At 37.8% G+C, this 23,664-nt stretch overlaps 1 protein-coding gene across 1 annotated transcript in view; it reads left to right on the top strand.

The window, feature by feature from the left end:
- SETBP1 (SET binding protein 1) overlaps positions 1 to 23,664 on the top strand; it is a 463,228-nt gene that overhangs the window by 411,781 nt on the left and 27,783 nt on the right. Inside the window, 1 exon segment of the mRNA XM_044664936.1 lies at positions 20,626 to 20,796. Within this exon segment, the coding sequence (XP_044520871.1) occupies positions 20,626 to 20,796 (171 nt within the window).

The raw sequence follows: 23,664 nt of genomic DNA, 5'->3' as shown, positions 1-23,664 counted from the left end.
TTTGCACATAGAAGATGCTTAATGAATGGCTGTTCAATGGATGAATGCCTATACTTTAGACTAGAAAATCTAATAATTCTTGATACTAGGGATGCTCCAAGAAAACTATCACCTACAAAAAGTTTTATTGTGATAGCAACATTGGTAATTTGCTTAAATTAATATTTGAAAAGAACTAATATAATATCTCATTTTATCCTCATAACATATTATTTCTCTTCATATTTCCTATTATTTACTTCATTTTGTAACCCCCAGCAACTAGCACACTGTGTCTTACCCACACAGTAGACACATAGTTAATGCACTTGGTGAACCAAATTGAATGGATATTTTTTTAAAATATGCAACATTTTTTGTCACTTTCACTTTCTTCAGTTTGGAGAAGGAAAATAACCTAGAATTTGGAAATCGTCAAAGGTCTCCAGTACATTGGACATGTGGCCAGGGATGGCTCACAAAATGAAAAACGACATTGTCTATCCAGCATCTTTTAAAAAGTCCTATGTATGCTTCAGTGACATCTCTTGGCCATTCATTTGTTGCCTAAACCCTGGTGTGTGTTTCCCTTTCTCTCTTCAGTCAGCTTATAGCTCAGAATCACATGGAACCCTGGAAGTTATTTCTTAGCTCTGTGCATTTATGGGGATTTTCCACAGTTTTGTGGCCTAATCAAGAATTCAATCAGAATTAGTATTTCAGCAGGTTCTGCCACTTCTTAATCCTGCATTAGGCTATTATGTGCTTGTACCCAGAGCTAACGAAATGGAATTAAGAAACAAGCCAGTGGTTGACAAAGAAGCTATCTGTGAAAGATTCTTTTACTCCATCTTCTTTGTCTAAGGGAAATGCATTGGAAACTTCATGCCCCCCTCCCCTCCCCACCTCTCTCTTTTCCTTCCTGACCTCCCAGTGGCATGTGGCATGGCCTGTAACTGCGGGAAAGGCTTCTATGGTTTAAATGAGAAATCCATAGTAGCTTCTCAGGAAAGTAAAAAAGAATAGGATTTAGAAACAATATTACCATCCCCATCTTCCTCAGTAAATGCTTTTTGAACCACTCTAGGTACATGGCAATCAACTTACCACTATGGGATTTTTAAAAGGACATGCTCTATTTTCTTGATTTAAGAAAAAGTACATGGAAATCGCATTCTAGCTCACTAGTTGGACATAATTCAGCATAACTCAGTTTAGTCTTGAAGCTGGAGCAAGGCCATGAGGTTGGTAATGAAGTGACCAAGAGGACTGCATGTCTAAGACAACTTCATGGCCTGGACCCCCAAGGAAAGCTCTGTGTGTGTGTGTGGGTGTGGGTGTGGGTGTGGGTGTTTGTCTCTATGTGTCTGTGTTTTTATCTGTGTGTGTGTCTGTGTATAGATATGCAAGTGCATGTATAAGTATGTATACATATATAGTGTGCACATGAAATATGTACATTTGTGTATGGAGAGAGTTTATATATATAGAATATAGTCTATAGAATATATAATTTATATATTCAAATTTTTATTATATATTTTATATTATATATGTATGTATATACAGATAAAATCTCCACACACTCTTCGATGAGATATATATCTTGTAACTTGTAAGTCATGGTGTGGTGAAACAATATAAACTCTGAACTGAATCAGAAAAATTGGTTTCTAATCCCAAATCCTGATGTCTAACCAACTACATGACCTTGCGCAATTCATTTTTCTCCTCCGGCTTCCCTTTCCCCAACTGTGACTCAAAGGGGTTTGTCTAAGTAATCTCCAAGGTCTTTGCCAGGATTGATAAGCTACAAGTACGTAGATCAGTGAGGTGGAGGGAAAAGAAGGGGACTTTGTGTTTTTCCCCTTCTGTCCATAATCAAGACATGTTACTTGACTATTGATTTCATAAAATAAATTATAATTGGCTTATATAGACCTGTAAAGTTTTGTGCCATGCTTCTCAGATTTTATAGATGAAAAAACTGAGGCTCAAAAAAGAGGTGACTTGCCCAAGATCACATAGTGGGGAAGTATCAGAGGCAGAATTTGAACCCAGCTATTTCTTATTCCACTCTAGTCCTCTGTCTACTAGACCATTTGCTGCCTCTTGTCTATTTCCCATGTATGGTTCTAAGTAATTTCCACTTAAACAAAGCATTCTATTCAATGCATATTGCCTAATGCCTTGTGTACTGCCTTTTGCTCCTGGAATACATCTGTATTCATTCTTAGATTTTTAAAAAATATTTAGAACCACAGAGTTTTAGACCTACACAGGATATAAGAGGTTATTTGGTCCAACCTCCCCATTTTATGGATGAGGAAACTGATTTTCCTAGAGATTAAGGCAGAGATGTGTTGGAGTCAATTCCGACTGGGGAACATTTATACTTCAGAATTAATCGTGAAATATCCAGGCTTGATATATACTTTTGTTGATTGTCTAAAATTAAGAAAATGTTAGTCATGCAGACTAAATTTTAAAATGTATATTCTGACGTTTTTCTCCCAGAGTCCAGTTGTTAAATATTTACTAGCATACCTATAAAGACTTCTTGAGCTCAGGAGAAATTTAGGAGAAGGCTCCAAAGTGGAAGCCTGGTGATTATAGGCTTACCACAACAATGAAAGTAGCATTTATATAGCATTTTCAGATTTTAAAAGTACTTTTTATCCATTATCTCACGTGAGCTTCATAGTACCCCTAGATTAAATGATTTGCCCAAGATTCCACAGCTAATAGTGGGGGTGGGGTAAAAGTTGGGATTAGAACCCAGGTCACCTGAGTCCAAATCAGGGACTATTTCCACTGTATCATATTATTTTCTTCCATGTCATTAACCCAGAGAAAATTCTTTCTTGTCTTGGGACATTTTCTGACACCAGAGATTTATAAAATCATTCTTTATGATACTCTTCCAATTTAACTGCTTAAGTGAGTTCACTTCATGAGAGGGACCTTAGAGATCAAATCTTCTAGTCTAACCTTATCATTTTATAGATAAGAAAATAGAGGTCTATAGAGAGGAAATTACTTGCCCAAGGTGAGGGAGGTTAACTCAACTCTCTTTACATTCAGTCCATTCTACTTGTTGTTCAGTTGTGATCCTATTTGAGGTTTTCTTAACAAAAATACTATAGCAATTTGCCATTTCCTAACCCAGCTCCTTTGACAGATGAAGAAACTGAGGCAGACAGGTTTAAATGACTTGCCATGGGTCACACAGCTAATTAGTGTCTAAACGTGGATTTTAACTAAGGAAGAAGAATCTTTCTGCCTCCAGGTCTAGCACTTTATCCACTGAGCCACATAACTGCCCCACTATATAATACTAGTTTCCAACTCCTCTGCCAGTGTTTCTTTTTTTCTTAGGAGAGGATCGTGCCAGTTTTCTGGTTCATTATTAGAAATGTATAAGTAAATGTGGGACATTTTTTATTATGGACTTAGATTGTTCAGTGTCCCTGCCCCACTGGGGGAAAAAAGAGTTAGCTGGGGCTTTTCATCAGGGATTCTGATTGTCTTCTCTGCTCTTTTTGAGTAATGATGGCCATCCTTCCCCAAAAAGAGAGAGAAGTGGCATTATTTCTAGTGTCCTCTCCTAAGAGGTATTACCTGACATGAAACAAGGAAACTTTTGCTGTGTGTCTATACCTACAAACCAGTTTGACACACAGGTACTTAAAAATTAGTGAATCCACTTAAATTCTCAGCCCATGCTACTTGAAATAATTGTTACTTCTAAAATTTTCACTTTTTAATCAGTTGTTGTGGTACTATGTAATTAAGCCCTTCACCTCAGACCTAAACTTAGTGGGTCTCGGTAAAGCAGGTTACTGAGTACCCTACAGTCCTTTCTCTGCAGAATTCAGAAGAAAGTGATCTTTGTAATTTTGCTGAAACATTTCTACTCCTTCAGCCTCACTCACTGCCCCTCTCAGTTCTGAACACTGCCCTCAGGCTCTTTAGACAACCAAGACTTCTAGTCATGGTTATTTGTCTAGGATTTTCTTTTTTCTCTGTTTATTCTGAATTCCTGCCAGGATTAGCCTAATAATCTGTGACTGGGCATCCACTACCAAAAAACAAAACAAAACAAAAAAAACCAAAACACTTTATAAATGTATATATATTTTTTAATTCAAACTATATAAAACACATAAATTAGCACTGTATTTAGAACAAGGTTTGAATTCAAATGAAGCCTCTTCCTTTTTGAAATGGGGGTAGCTAGGTTGCTCAGTAGATAAAGAGGCAGGACTAGAGATGGGGGGTCTTAAGTTCAAATGTGGCCTTAGACACTTCCTGGCTGTGTTACTGTGGATAAGTTGCTTAATTCCCATTTCCAAGTCCTTACCACTCATCTACGTTAGAGAGAATGAAAGAATTTTTTTTTTTTTTTAAGAAGCGAGATGGTACAATGGAAAGACTTTGAGTCAGAAGCTATGAATTCAAAAATCCTGTCCCTGCCATTTAAATACCTCTATGACCCTGAGAAAGATGGGTAAATTCTCTTGTACTCATATTCCTCTTTTTTAAAATGAGAGGGTTAAACTAGTTGACTTTTAAATTCTTCTGTCCCAATACCCACAATCTCTGCTATTTGACTTTGGGGAATATCACTTTCTCCCAACAAAAACCTCAGTATCCCCCATCTAGAAAATTCCAGAAAAATACTTGATTTCCATAGATTCCTTAGAGCCTGGGCAGCTGTGCCAGCACAGATGTCCTAGGTTCTGTGTAGACCTGTGATAACTTCTAAGACTCTTTCCAAGTTAGCCTGTCATTATTAGTTGGGGGTGACAATGGCAGAATATAGGTCAGTAATTAATCACTCTGCAAAAGAATGTGTTCATTTTATAGAAAAATCCACTATAGACTCCCTTTTAGTACTTAGTTTAGAAACTAGTACTTAAACTTTTCAATATATTAAAACTAAAATGACATGGCGATGCATTGGTATAATACATGCTACACTTAGTCCAAAAAAGAAATGGTACTTTAGTACTTCCTCTGATGTATTTAAAATAGGATTTAATTTTTCATGTAATTCTAAGCATCTTGAGGACAGTGACCATACTGGATGCATCTTTATATAACAGAGTACACTACACATGCTCAATTATTATTGGTTTATGACATAATAATGATGACTTGTTCATGACATAATAAGCCCAACTATTTTAGAAAGTGCATGTTCAGCCGTCAGCCTCAGTGCTCATTATTACATGTTAAAGCTGTTGGCATTCCACCTCAGATATCAGATCAATGCACGCACGCGCGCACACACACACACACACACACACACACACACACACACACACACACACCCATACACACACGCATACACACTCACTCACTTTTCATGGCTGTATCAATTGTATCAGTCCCCAGGACCTCCAAGAACAGCACACTCATTACTTGTCTTCTGAGCAGTAAAGATGGGCAGTCAGGTGCCCTGCTCTCATTGACTAGGTGTCTCCTTATCGCTGGACAGGTGACTGGCTGAGGACAAGAGAGAGAAAAAGGCAACTTACTTTGTTACACTGGACTGCAAACCTTCCGTTCTGCTTGATTCACTCTGAGACGGGATTTGAAAACAATGTCAATATCTTGATTTCATGCCAATTACCTAGATATTCATTTCTCTTCTCACTTCCTGTCTTAAGATTCCTGGCACATTAAATCTCCTACTTCCTAACTATTTCATGTTTTAAGAGGGGACAGAGGAAAGACTAGTAAAAGACTAATAATAGAGTCTATAATTAACAGACCAAAGATCAAGGAAATGCCTGTGTTTTGAGTTCAAGGAGGTATACCATAAATTTACCTTCTACCATTTTATAGATTCAATAATCCTTTACTTTCTTGTAACAGTTCATTTCAATACATCAGATTTTCCCATCAAACATAGAAGTCTACATTGACTTATTAAGCATTAATTATTATAATATCTTTAATAATTGTTTCAGGCCAGAATTTTGGTGTTTTTTCAGTAAAGCTTGCTGCCAAAATTACAAAGCATATAGGAAATATGTGATCTTGAAATTAAACTTTAAAGTTCAAAACAGAACAACTAAATTTTAATGTATGTAAAAACCATTTAAAAATAAATGTTAAAGCAGATAAATGTCTAGGATATCACTTATAAAAGGAAAGAAGCATACCAATGCATCACCATGTCATTTTTATTTTAATATATTAAAAAGTTTAAGTTCTGGTTTCCAAAACAGTTAGTGCCAATCTGTCCATATCAAGCGCTAAAGAACATACTTTTCCTAATATAGTTTCTAGAATGAAAATGAGTTAAAATTGCTCCAATTTAAATTATATAGAAGAGGACAAATATCAGTGCTACACAGCACTTTGTAAAATAGCATCAGAAATGCTAAGCTAAGACTGAAGAGTGAACCTAAGGAGGGCAAAAGGCTCCTCTTTTAAAAACAATATTCTAGGAATGAGGAGGATTACAGAAGGGATAGGACCTTTGCATGGAATAAATGGAATGAAGATAGATGACAAAAAAAGGGTAAACTGCTTGGTTCTTATTTTTCTTTTATTTTCGCCCACAGAGAATTATCTTTGGACTAGAATTGACAAAACAGAAATATTTAACAGGAAGTTGATAAGCAAGATAAGCAAGTAAGGACATAGTAAAAGATCTAGGTTTGCTTGGGAAATTGATGAATGCAAAAAAGGAATTAGGCAAGCATTTATTAAGTGCCTACTCTCTTACAGGCTCTGTGCTAAGCATTTACAAATATCCTCTCATTTGACTTGTTCAGCTACTCTAGGATGTAGATGCTATTATTATTATCCCCATTTTACAGATGAAGAAATAGGGGCAGAAAGACTTATCCAGAGGTCCCAAAGATAGTGTTTGAGGCCACATTTGAATTCAGGTCTTCCTGACATCTGGCCCAGCATTCTAGCCACTGCACCACCTAGCTGCCTCTGAATTCTACTTACTTGACTAAGATAAATTACATCCTCAGGTCCTGAGAGAACTGGTAGATGTGATTTTTGTATTGCTCTCAGTGGCAATTGAAAAAAAAGAGTAAATGCCCTGACTAGGAGAAAGAAAAAAAAAAAAAAAGGAAGAAATTAGAGTCTGCAAACTTGAAGCCAGTGAACTTGACTTTGATTGCTGGCAAAATTCTAGAATTGATCATTAAAAAATGATTGATGAACATCTAGAGAGGGGAGAGATGTGGTGATTATGATGAGTCAGCACATACCATCAAAAACAAGTCATCCCCCTTAGCCTTTTGTCCTTTATTGACAAGGTTAAAACAGTAGATCAGAGAAACATGGTAGATAGAGTTGGCCTACATTTTAGCAAGGCTTTTAATAAAGTATCTCATACTATTCTTGTGGAGAAAATGGAAAGATGTAAGCTAGATGATAATGTAGTTAGATGGGTTTTGAAACTGATTAAATGACTGAACTAAAAGAGTAGGCATTAATGGGTCAGTGTCAACTTGGCAGGAGGTCCCTCTGGGAGTTCCCCAGGGATCTATGCTTAATCATGGGTGGTTTAACATTTAGATCAGCAACTTAAAGGCATCAATGGCTTGCTCATCAAATTTTGCAGATGACAGAAAGTTAAGAGGGGTAAGATACCTAAAACCCTGGATGACCAAGATTCAGAAAGGTTTTGACAGACTAAACTATAATAAAGTGAAATTCAGTAAGGATAAATGTAAAGTCTTGCATTTGACTAGGAAAAATCAACTTCATTAGGATAGGATAGGATAGGATAGGATAGAATAGGATAGGATAGGATAGGATAGGATAGGATAGGATAGGATAGGATAGGATAGGATAGGATAGGATAGGATAGGATAGGATAGGATAGGATAGGATAGGATAGGATAGGATAGGATAGGATAGGATAGGATAGGATAGGATAGGATAGGATAGGATAGGATAGGATAGGATAGGATAGGATAGGATAGGATAGGATAGGATAGGATAGGATAGGATAGGATAGGATAGGATAGGATAGGATAGGATAGGATAGGATAGGATAGGATAGGATAGGATAGGATAGGATAGGATAGGATAGGATAGGACAGGACAGGACAGGAAGGACAGGACAGGACAGGGTAGGACAGGACAGGACAGGATAGGATAGGATAGGATAGGATAGGATAGGATAGGATAGGAAGACAAATTTAGAGAGCAGTTTGCCTGGAAAAAACCTTGATCTTCAGAGAACTCTTATTGTTCAGCCTTTGTTTTCGAAGAGGATCAATGACATCATAAAGTGATTTCAACTCCCATATAAATTGGATATAAGTGAGGCAGAGTTGCACCAATTAGTTAGCATCATTTTTTTTCTTCCAGTCATCCAAGTCCAGTGGCAAGACAAAAGTCAAGATCCCTGGTGATGGAATTCTGAGCTCATCATGAATAATACTATGATGGGATAGCCTAGGCTACCTGAAAAAAAAAATGGTACCCAGGGAAAAGGAGGTGATAATCTCTGAGAACTCTGTCTTGGTCAGGCCACATCTGCAGTCTTGTATTCAACTATCACTTGTTGTTTAGTTGTTTTTCAGTTGTGTCTAACTCTGTGACCCCATTGCATTCATTGGAGATTTTCTTGCCAAAGATACTAGAACTATTTGTCATTGCTTTCTCTAGCTCAGTTGACAGATGAGGAAACTGAGGCAAACAGGGTTGAGTGACTTGCCATGGGTCACATAGCTATTAAGTATCTGAGGCTGGATGTGAATTAAGGTCTCCCTGACTCTAGACATGGCATTCTATCCACTGTGTCACCTAGCTACCCCACAGAAGTTTTTAAAAAGCATTATTAACTTGGAGAGCATCCAAAGGATGACCATTCAAGTGATAAAAGGTCTTGACCATGTCATATGAGCACAGTTTAAAGGAACTTGGGAGATTTAGCCTATATAAGACCTGGAAGGAATTCAATAGTTGTCTTCAAGTATTTGAAGGGCTCTCTTATGGAAAGGGGAATTAGATTTGTTCAGTTTGTGTCCAAAGGGGAAGAACCAGGATCAAGAAGGTAGAAGTTGCCACGAGACAAATTTAGACTTTATGCCAAGAAAATTTTCCTAATTTGAAAGCTGTCCAAAAGTGGAATGGGAGCCTTATGAGGTTGTGAGTGCACCCTCATCGAAGGGTATCAGGCAGAGGCTAGATGGCTACTTTTTAGATATGCTAATAGAAGGAATTCCTTTTCACATAGGAGTTGGTCACTGAAGTCTCTTCTAACTCATTTTTTTTGTTATCTTGATTTTGACCCTTTTTACTACTAACTTCTGAGAGAAAATGTGTTATTATTCCTTGCTCTGAAAGCCCTTTTCTCTACTCAAAGCCTGACTTCTTCAATTGGACTGAAACCACCAGAGAGGTTTTAAAATTTTATTTTTAACTTTCTTTTTCCTGTCACCTATCTGGCACCAAAGTCCATCATGCTTTAAGGCTACTTCTTGAAAAATGCTTATTTATATTTTAATAGCATCCTGCCTTGGTTATTTTTAGCTTCTTTTTCTTGGCTTTCCAAATGAAATTAGTGGGGCATGGAAGTCTGTAGCACAATTATTTACTCCTTCTATGAGGCTATAACCCCAGTCATCCTGTTGGCTTCCTATGAATCTTCAACTGGAGTTTAAAAATTGTCTTCCGAATTTCCAAGGTTCTGCAATGCATAAATTTCCTTTTTTTGTCCTCATAGTAACAATGACTCAAATAAAAATGTTCCAAAGTTTGCAAAGGACTTTCTTTCCAACAGCCATTAAAGTAGATACTGCAAGTAATATGGACCCCATTTTCCACATACGGAAACTAAACCTCTGAGAAGTTAAGGGATTTACCTCTATTCCTTTTCCCCTTCCTTTCTCATCTCTCTAGAATGTCTAGAAACCACCATTCCTCCATTTTGCTTTAATCTTCTTTCACACTTTTTAGCCAAGGAGAAATTTCCTTTTTTTTTAATCAGATTGGAAAATAAGCCTCTTTTAGCCACATTCTATATGCTAGATGCCTTTCAATCACTTTATTGACTATTAGCTTTGAGGTTCATTCTTACATGATATTGTGCCTGTTTAGTGAGAACTAATGCAGCTCCCATCCAGTCCATGGTATATCCCAGGCCATTCTGTTAATCATGAAATTATCTTAGGAAACTGTCAAATACATATGCACATATATGTGTATGTATACACATATACCCATGCATGTGTATGTGCATGACTAAACGCATGTATGTGTGTGTATACTGCCTCACATTTCTCGAACACAAGCTTACAGAACCAACCAAGTGGAAAGAAATAGTGAGATACACTTAACCTCATTAGTTTCAGTAGGACTGACTCTTACAATCCATCAGTGTAGAGAGACATTGGAGAAACTCAAACTATTTCCACATCTCATTTACATAATGGATGAGATGTGAAATGAGCCCAATGCATGAGGAACCACCCGGAGGCACTAAAGTTTATCACAATATGTAAGAGTTCTTTTAGATCATCGCATTAAATTTCCACTAACAAGATAAATTAATTGCATTACCGTACTAGCCTCAAGATGATCAACTGTAAGCTTTTAGTAGAGGGAGTACAGCTGTGGGCCAGGCAAGTGGTCCTGTGGCCCAGGGACACCTCCGCTCCAGCTCCTGCTGCCCCTTTAAGAAATGCGAGGCTCCTCTGTAATCTGATGGTGGACTTTGGCTTTATTAGTGAGGTAACCGAGGATGAGTAAATCAACTGTATCAGACAAGCCTCAGGACATCTAGAAATTGATCATTCTGCCGAAATAAGCACTCTGTGTTTATTAGCTGGGAGTTCATCACTATCGCTTCCCTTCATCCAATTCCTAAGAGATTTCAAAGCTATCATCATGGTATTAGCTCTTCTGACTGAACTACTAGAGATAAAGATTGGGAGATCTATCTAATGATGGCTCTAGGTTTCTGTGATTTTTCCCCCACTTTTTACTCTGTGGCTTGGGCCTTCTTGGTACACAGACTCTGCATGTGTCTGTATGTGCAGAGAGGGAAGGAGGGGGAAGGGAAGAGAGGCAGAGACAGAGAGAGAAGGAGAGAAAGAGAGGAAGGGAGGGAGGGAGAGAGAGAGAGAGAGAGAGAGAGAGAGAGAGAGAGAGAGAGAGAGAGAGAGAGAGAGTTATTCCTATTTAGATGAATTAAAGTGGGTAAAGAAAGAGCCCCTGATGACAGTGTTAAAACAATGGAACTTTTCTATACATTAAAGAGACGACCATTTAACAAGCATAATATATGCTAAATTAATGTCTCCAGCCAGATAGTGGCTGGTATTGCATTAAGAAGAATAATTAGTGTCCATAACCTCATTTATCATGATATAGTCCTAACATCCCGATACGAACAGGTTTCTGCCAGTTTGTCCACAAGAGAAGAGCAAGTTTTGTCTGATTCTCTCAAATCAGTAAATACACATTTATCTATTTATATGTGTATATGTGTGCACAAACACACACACACATGTACAAGCTGGTAAGATCAGCCCCCTCCCACCCTACCCCAATGCTTCCTCTAAATAAGCAGTAATCAAAATGCAAATAATGTGACCCAGTTAGCAGGGAGATCTACATTACCATGCAGATGCAACGTGTGACTAAACACACACAGGATATAGATGGAAAAGATTGTGTGAGACTCTTGCATTAGCCTGTATCGAGCTCTGTGCATTGGGAGACAATATAAAGAAAGAATCTTTTTATAGCGGACAGCCAGAGCTCTCAGGTATGCAGCATTTGACTCATTAGATGCGCTGGATTCTAAGCAAATCAGTGGCAATAGAATTATAAATATGCAGCTGCAGAGCAAGAACCAGTACTCTAGTATACTAAAATTTAGCCCCAGGAGCATAAAACCTACACATTGGCCTGGTATTTCATTATTAAGTACCTACTAAGTGTTAAGTACTTAGGCAGGTAGGGAACTCAGTGGATAGAACAGTGGACCTGGAGTTAGGAGGACCTGAATTCAAATCCAGTCTCAGACTCACTAGATAGTGACCCTGGGCAAGTCATTTAACCTATTTGTTTTAATCCACTGGAGAAGGCAATGGAAAGCCACTTCTACTACCTTTGCCAAGAAAACTCCATGGACAATATTGGCATGCTATGATCCACGGGATCAGAAAGAGTAGTACACAACTGAATAACTAAACAATAAAAGTGCCTAATCTAGGGATAAAAAGACAAAAATGAAGCAGCCACTGTCTACAAGGAGCTTAACAATTTACTTCTTATCACCTAAGCCCTAATGGCATGACAGTTGCACCTGAAAACTTATCATGGGCAGAGTCCTCACCTATGATTTCTACAGTTGAACCATAGCTTTTTTAGAGTGCAGATGTATAATGCTTGGCCCTTTGCAAATCTCTGAACTCTCCTCACAATATCCTGGTAGGAAATCCCATGGTACCCTTGTTTCACCCAGAGATATTTCTGCATATCAGCACAGGGTTGCCTGATAAGTTATTAAAATTGCTACCTATGGGCCTACTCAGTGACAGAACTAATTCTCAAAGTGAGACTATTCTCCAACTGCCACCATTTTAGACTTGCTATCCAAGGAAACAGAGTAGAAATTCAGAGGAGTGCTCCATAAAACTAGACATGTATAAATCCCATGTTCACATGTGCCTAACTAGGAAACATTTTGTTAATAAAGGAAAAGGAATGTTGTTCATAAAAGAAAAGACTTTTGTTTTTAAAAAGGAATCACTGCCAGTCTACTTATTCAAAATAATTAACAGTGAGAATGAACTCCCTAGCCAGAGTCCACTGGTTCTGGATCAAGTTAAGGTTTAATAATTAAGAAAGGGAATGGATTGGTGACTGAATAATATGTTTCACCATAGAGTGGGTCCCTCTTTTGATATTAATGTATGAGTTATAGTTTTTAGAGAATGTATGCTGTCTTTCATCAGAGGACTTTGTCTAAGAAATTGTGGCGCGTCCTTCTACACATCTTCTTCCTTGAAAAAAGAACAGGCACCCTACGACTATAGATGACACTGGTGGCATCTCAATCCCTTTTTCAATGCCTGATTTGTTGGTTTTGTTATTGTTGTTTTCCCAATTACTTAAACTTTTCAATTAATCTCCAAATGTCATGTCACAATTCCTAAAGGGCAATTTGTAAGGTGCTTTCAGATTAGTGAAAACTGATACTATCAAAAGAACACTGACTCTGGAATGGGTTCAAATTCTGCCTCTTATAAATACCACTTGTATGACTTTGGGAACATCCCTTAACCTTCCTAAGTCTCATTTCTTCATTTATAAAATGAGAGAATTGAAATAGATGTGCATTAAAGGTCCTTCCAATTCTAGATACAATGATTTCCAGGTCTATGTATTCAACCCAATCTCTCTCCAGAATTCCAACTCCATTGTTACCAATTACCTTTTGGACACCTCAAACTCAACATGTACAAAACTGAACTCATCGTCTTTAACCCAAAACCTGTCTTCTTCCCAACTGCCTTATTACACTGCTTGCAGTCACCCAGACTCAGAGCCTCAGTCACTCATCCTTGACTTCTTGTTCCTACTCATCCCACATAACCAGTGTGCTGTCCAGTTATGTTGGATCCACCTTTTAAACATCATAAACATATGTAAATACATATGCAGATATGTGTATAATGTATATAAATGCATATGTGTATATATACAACCTGCATATAAGTATTGTGTGTGTGTTTGTAAATATCCCCTTATCTCCACTATCTTAGCCAGCATCACTTTTCAGCTGGATTATCACAGTAATATTCTGATTGCCCTGCCTTAAGGCTCTCCCACTGCAATCCATCTTCCACTCATCTACAACAGTGATTTTCCTATAGAGCAAGTATGACCATGTCATCCCTCATCTCTCCATTCAATGATCCACAATGACTCCTTCTCACCTTTTTGTTATTCAGTTGTTTCAGTCAAGTCTGACCCTTCCTGATCCCATTTGAGGTTTTCTTGGCAAAACTATTGGAGTGGTTTGCCATTTCCTTCTCCAGTTTATTTTAGAGAGGAGGAAACTGAGGCAGACAGGGTCAAGTGATTTGTCATACATCTAGTATTTATAAGAGGTAGAATTTGAACCTGGTCCAGAGCCAGTATTCTTTTGATAGTATTTCTGCTAATCTCAAAGCACCCCTGTCCACTTACAAGTTGCCCTGTAGGGACTATGATGTGCCACTTGGAGATAAATAGAAACATCTGTGGCTTTGAACTCAGGAAGATGAGTTTTTCTGACTCTAAGCCCAGGGTGCTATCCTCTGCACAAACTAACGGTCCATTTCTTACCATTAGTATCATATATAAAATCTTTCTGCATTTAAAGTCCTTCCCAACCTGATCTCTTCCTACATTTTCAGTCTTACCTTTTACCCAACTTCAAAAACTCTGTGATCTAGCTGCACTATTCTTTACACTTGACACTATATCTCTCAGTTGGATACATTTGCACTGACTGTGCCCCGTGCCTGGAACAAGCTCCCTTCTCACCTCTGCCTCTTCACCTCCCCAACCCCCCTCAAGGCTTGGCTCAAATTCCATCTTCTACAAGAGATCTTTCTCAGTCTGCCCTGCTGCTTCTGCCTTCCAGCTATGCTATATATAATTTGTACATACGTATTTACATGTTGGCTTCCCCATTAGAATGTGAGCTCCTTGAAGGCAGAGACGGCAACATTAGTGTTTAATAAAGGTTTTTTGGCTAATTCACCGACTACATGATCCTGTGGCTTCCCACTGTACTTAAAAGTCATGTTAGACTCTTAAGACTTGGATTTAACTCCATGTTATCTAAAATGGTTAAGAAATAGAATAGCAACATTGTAAAAACAAACACCTTTGAAAGCTGTAAGTACTCAGATCAATGCAGTGATGATTCATGATTCCAGAAAAGCAATGATGAAATATACTATTCATTATAGAGGGGTGATGGATTAGGGTGGAGAATGAGACATACACATTTTGTATACAGCCACTGAGCAAATTTATTTTTCTTGACTATGCATATTTGTTACAAGAAAATTGTTTTTTCTTTTTCTTTTCCAATTGAGTTGGGGATGGAAGGGAGAGAAAATAGATTTCTGTGATTTTTGTTGTTGTTGTTAGCGAGGGGGAGTGCTATAGATATAAAATGTTTCATGCAGTTTCAGATGAAGTCACTGTATTATTAGTTTTACTTAACTGCTACAAGAAACTTCTTACAAAGTAAGAGTAATCTCTAAATGTAGTAATATAAAAACAAAATGCATGAAAAAAACCTTAAATCAAAAATAACCAAAAAGAAAAATTAAATGGTCACATCAACATCTTACTCCAAAACTATTCATGTCTTTCCCTCCCATATAGAATAAAGTTCACATCTCTCCTCTGGCCCTCCACAGAGGTCTTTTTCTAGTCTTTATCCCCACCAGTATACCACATAAACCCTCTCCTTCATCCAAAATGGGCTACTGACTCCCGAAAACACCTCGCAGGCATCACCTTTGTTCATGCTGATTCATGAGGTGTATGATCTTAAACAAGTCACCTATGCTTTGAACCAAAGTTCCCTAATATATTCTATATTTCCCTATCATCTGGGGATATATTACTGGTCCTACTTAAAACTTAACTACCTAACAGAGTCGTGAATCTAAAATTAGATTCTAGACATGAAGTTCCAGAGGCCATCTGAAAAGAAGGTGATGCCAGTATGTCCCCAGTCACATGGCTGGTTAGCAATACCTTGGGCAAGTCACTTACCCTTGGAGGTGGATTCTCCTCTGTGATCTGTATGACCTCAGTAAACTTGGAGAGAAGGCAATTGAGCAGCAACTAAAACTTGGGAAGAAACAGAACAAAAATATTGAAGATATTGACTCACCCTCAAGGCAGTAAACAGTGTTTTGGTCTTTGACCTTTACGCATCCTGGGGTAGTCAATAACCCCGCCGTTAGAAGCTGTGCCTGCCACTGATTTTGATTTGGGAGTAGTTTAACCTTGAACTGAGATCCAAGTAACCACGGCAACAGGAAGGAGGCCTCCCTAGCACGAGAGTAGGAATCCATAAATCACGGTCCCTAATGCAAACACTGTGTGCAGGTAGAGATTTGAGGGGATAAGTGGTTTGTGAGAGATTACCTTTGAAAAATGAATGGCCGTCCCTTGATATGTTGGAGCACAATTTCACAGAGACTTAAAAAAAATTATCAATAGAGGTCGGCAGGTTAGAGCAGCCTGTTTTCATAGAGGTTTCTTTCCTCTTCCCCACCCACCCCCTACTTTAATTATGAGCAGATGTTGGATCCACAGTATTATTAGCATTAATATCCCCACTTTTCACAAAATATGCTCATTTCAATTTAGCAAGCATTAGCCAAGCAATGCATTCCATGAGGAACTCGGAATCCAGTCCCCAAGCAGAACCCTTCCCTCAGCAGGCTTACCTTCTCCTGGGGGGTATATAAACAAAGAAACAGATACTATAAGTAAATATGAGATAATTTGAGGATAAAGAAAACATTAGCAGGGGTTTGGGTTTTAGAAGAGTTGGGGTTTTGGTTTTATATGAGTGTGCTCTTACGACAATGACCAACACGATAATGTGTTTTGCAAGACGTTAAAAATAAAATTTAAAAAAAATAAAAGAGATCATTAACAGGGGGAGGAGTAAGCAAAGGCTTTCTGTTTGAGGTGGCTCTTGAAGTGAGCCTTGCAAGACTTTCAATAAGGACTCTAAATTATAAGCTACCATGATTTTTTTCTTGGGTTAGGTTATCCAGATATCCTGTTATCATATGACACATTTACATTTGCCCTATTATGCCCTTATTTGGCCTTTGCTCCTGGAACAGTCTTCAACCTAGGTGCATCTTTCTCCACCATCTCAGACTGACCTTCCTCCCTGATGGCATTGCCCCCTCCCTCCTTGGATTTTTCAGAGCACTTTCCTAGGAAACTCAACTGACCTGTACACTTATCTCATTGTTCCATGCATTAGTTATTTGCCTATGTTGGTCTTTGTGGGACATGTATGAGAGTTATTTGCCTTTGTCAGTCCTCCCCATGTCCCATGTATGAGGGTTATTTGCCTTTGTTGGCTCACCCCACGTTCCAATGGCCCTTTAGATTATAAACTCCTAGAGAGCGATATCTTGTGTTTTATCTAATTCTGCCCCCACCCACATCTAGCATGACATCCTTCATTTAAACACCTTTTGAAATGATGTGTGTTTAATTCATTGCTCAGAATTTGAAACAGTTATTAGCCCTGGATCAAAAACCACCATTCTCTTTTCTAGCACCTCAGTTTTAGAAACCAAGCTGTCCGGCAGAGTGCTAAGCATTGTAATCAATAGAATGCTTTTTTCTAAGATAGTGATCAACTTTAGGGCATTTCCCATTGCAGAAATATTCACTTCCATTCAGAAAAGAAAGTACATTACACAATATGGGGGGAGGGGTGCGCTTCTAAATATTCCTCAAAAATATTGCCCAACCCTTCTGCCTCTTAAAATGCAGAGCTGAATGTTACTGCTGGACTTTGAACTATTCCACATTTCTCAGGATCTTTTACAACCTGTCTTCCATCAAAATACCTCCACTCCAATTGCTTCTCAGTAGCCGCCTGGAATGAAATGGAAACTGAGAATTTATATGACCTTTCCAGTTGTCTCAGTAGTTAATGTCACTGTATCCCTGCCCCCCTTCCTGAGCTTTTCTCTTTAGCCATTTATGTGCCACACACATGGTCTTACATTAGGTACTGTGTGCAGCCACATGTGATCTCCTCACACAGGTATTTTACTGCTCAAGCAGCTATTCCATTCCCTGCATGTAAGTAAAAAGTCAAACAAGAAAGGTCAAAAAAATGTGGAAATCGAGGGTCTCTTTTTGCCTTCCTTTTACAGTTTGCTTTCAGAACCTTTGGACGGTCACTAGCAATAATACAGTTCCACAAAACTTAGATTAATTCAGAGTAAGAGAGTCAGTGTAAATTATTGAAAGACCCAATTTATAGATTTTTCACAAAACTACATACAGTAACTTAAACTAATAGGTTTTGCAGAGTATGCCTGGTAGAGGCCTTGCTTTCATGAGCAGCTAAAGATTATAGGGTTTAGAGCCACAAAGGACCTTAGAAATCTCCTAGTCTAATCTTTTCTTTTTAAAGACGGGGAAGTTTTTGGACCAAAAACAAAAATAAAGTATACTTGACCCAAAGGCATGTGCATGAAATTGGTGACTGCTAAAGCTTTCAAAACCCATTTGTTCTGTAACATGGTCTAAATATTCTGCTTCTAGAATAGATCGTACTTTTAATTTGATTCACAAATCATAATGAGAACAAAGACAAATTTAATTCTGTGTCGAGCCTGTGTCTACAATGTCATTAGTGAGGGTCAAATGATAGCAATTTTCCTACATAACCTTAACATTCTGGGAGAAAAAATACCTGATTCTACTTAAAACAAATGTTAGTAAAATGTTCTAAAGATTGCTCAAGCAGTGGACCTTAATCATTAGAGCCAGATTCTCTTCATTACCAGAGTTATCAGCCATCAATACATCTAACTGTCCATTGAGGGTTGCCTTTATTATCCATTGAGGGTTGCAGGGTTTTCTATATTTTTTCTCACTGTTGTCATTGAGGACTTTCTTCTTCTTTTGTCTTATTATCCTTTTTGAATGATTTAATGAAACTTTTCCCCTCCTCTTCAAAAAGTAATACATAATTTAAAAAATAAATTTAAGAATGTAATTTTTAAAAGTTACACATAACATCTATAAACTTAACATCCTCAAATGTGCTCCCTAAAACTAGAGTCCTGACCATTCTTCCTTCCCCAGTTAGGAAATCACCTTTCCCAGTCATATCATTGATAATTGATTGCATATGCCTATGCATATGACTGCCTATGTTGCTTATGGGACATCTTTTAGGCAGATGTAGATAGGTAAATTTTTTAGATGCCAGACTGGAGTAACTGTGGGTTGAATCAATTTGGCAGAGTGGAACAGGTAAGCCAGGTGGCCTAAAGGGTTTGAATAGGGCCCCTAAACACGTATGGAAGATGCTTATTTGAACTTATATCCCTTAGAAGGCATTCAGTATATATTTGCTTACACAGTGGGCGAGTTTGGGTAACAGGTTCAAAAGAAAAAAGAGGGACCAACAGGAAGTAAAGATCAGTGACTTTATGCAATACAGCTCTAAAAGGGATGGTAGAAAACTAAAGAATTCAGGTAGTCACACCAAATTGTTTCTACTTGTGTGTACAATAGTTTTCCCCAAACCCAGCTCTATTGGCATTTTATAGCCAATGCCAAGCACAGTTCAGAGTTATAGTGGTTGGAACGCTAAGTCTAGGGTCAGGAAGACCTGAAGACTAGATATGTGATGTTGGGCAAGTTACTTAACCTCAGTTTGCCTCTACTTTCACAACTATAAAATGGGGATAATAGAAGTAACTACCTCCTAAGGTTGTTGTGAGGATCAAAAGAAATAATTTGTAAAGCATTTAGCACAGTTCCAAATAGATAATAGCTGATATGTAAACGCTAATGTTGTCATTGTTATGGCTATTATTATTATTAGTTAAAGAGGTATAGTCAGCCTTCTCTGCATGGATGTCAAGGACCTCCACAGTCTGATCTCCCCCTATAGGAGAAAGAATCTAATCCATCCAACAAGTATTCATTATGTATTTGTTATGTGTAAGACATACTGCTCCGGAATAGGTACCTTTATTGGTCACCTTATACCATCCTTTTAAAAACAAGCATATTTTTTCCATCTTCATGCATTTGATCATTCTAAAACCCATGCCAAGAATGTCTTCCATATATTTTTCAATGGATCCGAAACCTATTTCTGTTTCAAGGGCTTGTTTAACTCCAGCCTTCTATGTGAAGCCTTCCCTAATTAGTTCAATCCACAGTGATTCTTCCTTCTCCAGAATTCCTGCAGAAATCAGATGCATTGGCTATCAGGGAATACTGTGATCTTACTGAGATAATTTCATCCCCGTGAATGGATTATAAGCTCTTTGGAAAAAGGACTTTGGTCTCCTGTATCTTCCATATCCCCTATTATCAGGTTACATCCTTTTTGAAAATTTGATGAGTAATTTATGTAAACTTTTAACACTCTAAAATATTTTCCTCTAAAACACTACAACACCCAAAAGAGATCCTCAGGTCATTTCCAGCTTCTCTATCAGTTTTTCTTTATTCATATGTCCAGATGGCATGAGAAACTCCTTGGTGTGGAAACTCCCCATAACTTCCAGGTTTCCTAGAGAGTTCCCTGGCGCAGTGAAATATATGTGATCACATATCTAATATATATCAAAGTCAAGACTTGAATCCATATCTTCCTGATTCCAAGGACAGCATGCTAGCCTCCAACACATTGATAGCCTTAATAGTTTTCCATTCCTTTGTTTCATTGATGCATTTTGTCTTTATATCACTCTTCTTCTAGGAAAAGCCCCTTCACCCCACCAGCTTCACCAATCCCTTGTAACAAAGAAAAACAATCCAAATACCAGATTTGTGACCACAGTTGACTCATTCCTAATTCCTACTAATTAACCTAGAGGTTCTGGTGATATCTTTCTTTAGGAATTGCAAGTCCCCATTTAAAAGCAGACCAGACTTCAATGAATAGTAAAAACGAGGGCCCAGCATCCACCATGATGACCAGGAGGAAGCCATCATTGGTTGAAAGTGTTGCAATACCCCCAACGCCAGTATTATCTCTCCTTGCTTCAACCGCAGCAATGTCTGAAGCAGGTAAGTCCTATAGAAACTTGGTGTATCCACATTGTCTGCAGTCAAGTCTGTGGGAAGCCAACAAAAAGTGTTTATGAGTGGCTTTGACCAAATCAGTTAAATACTTGAGGCCTCAGTTTTCTCATCTGTGAATTAATGGGCATTGAACAAGGTAATCTCTAAATTAGGTCCTTTTTGAGACTTATATTCAATAAGACTGAGAATATATGATGATTTGTCTTTGAACATATTATCTTTCCTTCACAGCCAACCTTATTCCGGGCACCTTATATTTACTAGCAAGTATAATTATAATAACCAAACTTAGGCCAAAAGAGATGAAAAAAATACTTCTCTTTACAGAGGTAGAAAATTCTGACTGTGGAACATTGCTTATACTATCAGACTTGGCTCTTATGTTGGCTGATTTTTCTGAAGTACCTCAACTCCTCCTCCTTCTCAAAATAATTCACTTTTTAAGAAATGCATTATTTTTTCAGAATGGACCAAAGTTTCTTAACCATGGTACATGGATAGATTTCAGATATGACTCTGGATGGGGGAGAAAAACTTTATTTTCATTAAATGCAGGGATTTGGTGTCCCCCTCCACATGTACTAAGTTTGTAATATCTAGACTTCAGTCCTGAAACTGTGAAATGAAGCCTAGTATTTCTGGTCTTCTTACTCCTCCATATTCTGTCACTCCTCCAGGGGAACATTATTTTTTTGCTATCTTTTTGCTCTCTTTCTGGTTGAGTTTTATTTTTTTCTCTCTCCTACTGTTGCCTATGCCAGGCTTTTCTATCCCTGAGGTCAGGATTGTCTAAAACAGCCTTAAGGCTGTCGAATTGTTGAAAGGTCCTCTAGGAGAATTTTAGATCCCTCAGGGCAATTATAACCTAATTTCCACCACAGTAACTGCCTTTGGGAAAATCTATCTCACTCTTTCTGTCTCTCTATTCCCTTCCTACCTCACTCCCTCTTTTTTTTCCACTGATAGGGGTGCATAATCAATAGCGCTTTACAGACCACTGTACTAGAAAGCCACATCAGTCAGCAGCAAAGAGCTAGTAGGGGCTGGGAGGTGGGAAGGCCCAATGCTAAATTCACAGAAATCAATTTCATTAAAATACTTAATTCTTGGCATATCATAGGTGTGCAAGAAATATGTACCAGGTATCCCTTCTGCATCATGACTTTTTCCAACATGTTTTCTATATTTTGTGAGTTGGCATAAGAAACTAAATGGAAATTTAGAGGGAATTTTGTGGAAGCCTCAGATGATACACAGTGGATGACAGAGAAGAAAGTTTAAAAACTCAGAAATGCATAAAATATATGTCTGGTATTGTGTAATGTCATAGTATTTTAAGATATCAACATAAAACATATACATATTATTGTGTAATATCACATTTTATCTCATAATGCCAAAGATATATACTAATTCTTTTACATAAAGGAAAAAAAAATCTGACTTCTTCTCTGATATGAAGGGAGGACCAAAAAATTTTCCCCAGATTTTCTAGACCAAGTCCTCCATGATATGAAAAAGGGATACCTGTATTTATTAAATGACTAACTTCCACAGGGGCTAAGGTCAAGGAGAAATTTTGAGGTCAGCATTATTGAGGGTAGTTCCTATTCTTTTAACCATAAACATTTCATGGCTATTTACAGATAGTAGTGAGGTAAATGACCAGGTCTCACTTGACATTTCCCATGACTTTCTTTCTTAGAATTCCTCTGTCTTAAAATGAATACCATGTATTCATTCCAAGGCAGAAGTGTGGTAAGGACCAGATAATTGAGATCAAGTGACTTGCCCAGGGTCACACAGCTAGGAAATTTCTAAGATAAGATTTGAACCAAGAACCTCCCATCTCTAGGCCTCGCCCTCAATCCACTGAGCCTCCTAGCTGCCCCCTCTCATGGCTTACTGATGGCTCTTGTACTTTCACACCTGATTGGGAGTAGTCTTTTGATATCTTTGCCCCAAAGATCCTGTCAGAATGCTAGTTCATGGAGTCTTTCTCTGACGGCTGCCTGCCTAGAGAATTGTCTTGTAGCCATATCTGGAAAATAACCTTTGCAAATCAGAGCCACAGGTATACTATAAATGGGGAGCAAACACTTTTCCAGAGAGTTTAGACTGTTCAAAGTGATAGCCAGCAACACAGGCCAATATTTGTGTATGTCTGACAAATACAAAAAAAAAAAAATAGATGGAAATACAGAGGATATAAGTGAAGAAGAACATAGTCCCTGATCCCAAGAACCATGCAGTCTAGTTCATGAGACATGATGTAGAAATACATCAATAATTGCAGTCAGGCAGGAAGCACTGAAAGATTTATTCAAGAGATGAAAAAACTTTTATGTACACTTCACATTTATTAAATTTCCATTCATGGAGGACCAGCTTCCATTTTCTAAATAGATGTCCATATTTTCCTGCACATGTCTATCATGGCTATATGAGTACTACTTGATTCAAACGATTCCCATGTTATAACACATTGGAACATATTCATACTTGATTTGCTGATGAAGGTTTATGATTTACCATTTATTTTATATATGATATAATATGTAAAATAACAATAATAAAACTCATGTGATTTGTTATAAATATGCTTATCCAATAGAAACAAATTCTCACATTAACTATGTCCAAATATTTCTGTTTCATTTTTTCCATCTTCCCTCCTTCTCTTCCCCTCTCCCCAAGAAATAGGTAATATGATATAAGTTGCACATATTTCCTTGCTCATTTTGTGAAACAAGATACATATTGCTTATACTATAGAAAAATTAATGGAGGAAATACAGTGAAGAATATTGTTTCAATCTGCTTTCAGAAGGATACATAGTGAGATATAAGCAG

This window comes from Gracilinanus agilis, chromosome 1 (assembly GCF_016433145.1).
Source record: "Gracilinanus agilis isolate LMUSP501 chromosome 1, AgileGrace, whole genome shotgun sequence".
Lineage (NCBI taxonomy): Eukaryota > Metazoa > Chordata > Mammalia > Didelphimorphia > Didelphidae > Gracilinanus > Gracilinanus agilis.
Note: the sequence above shows the minus strand (reverse complement) of the source record. Positions and strands in the feature narration are given on the sequence as shown.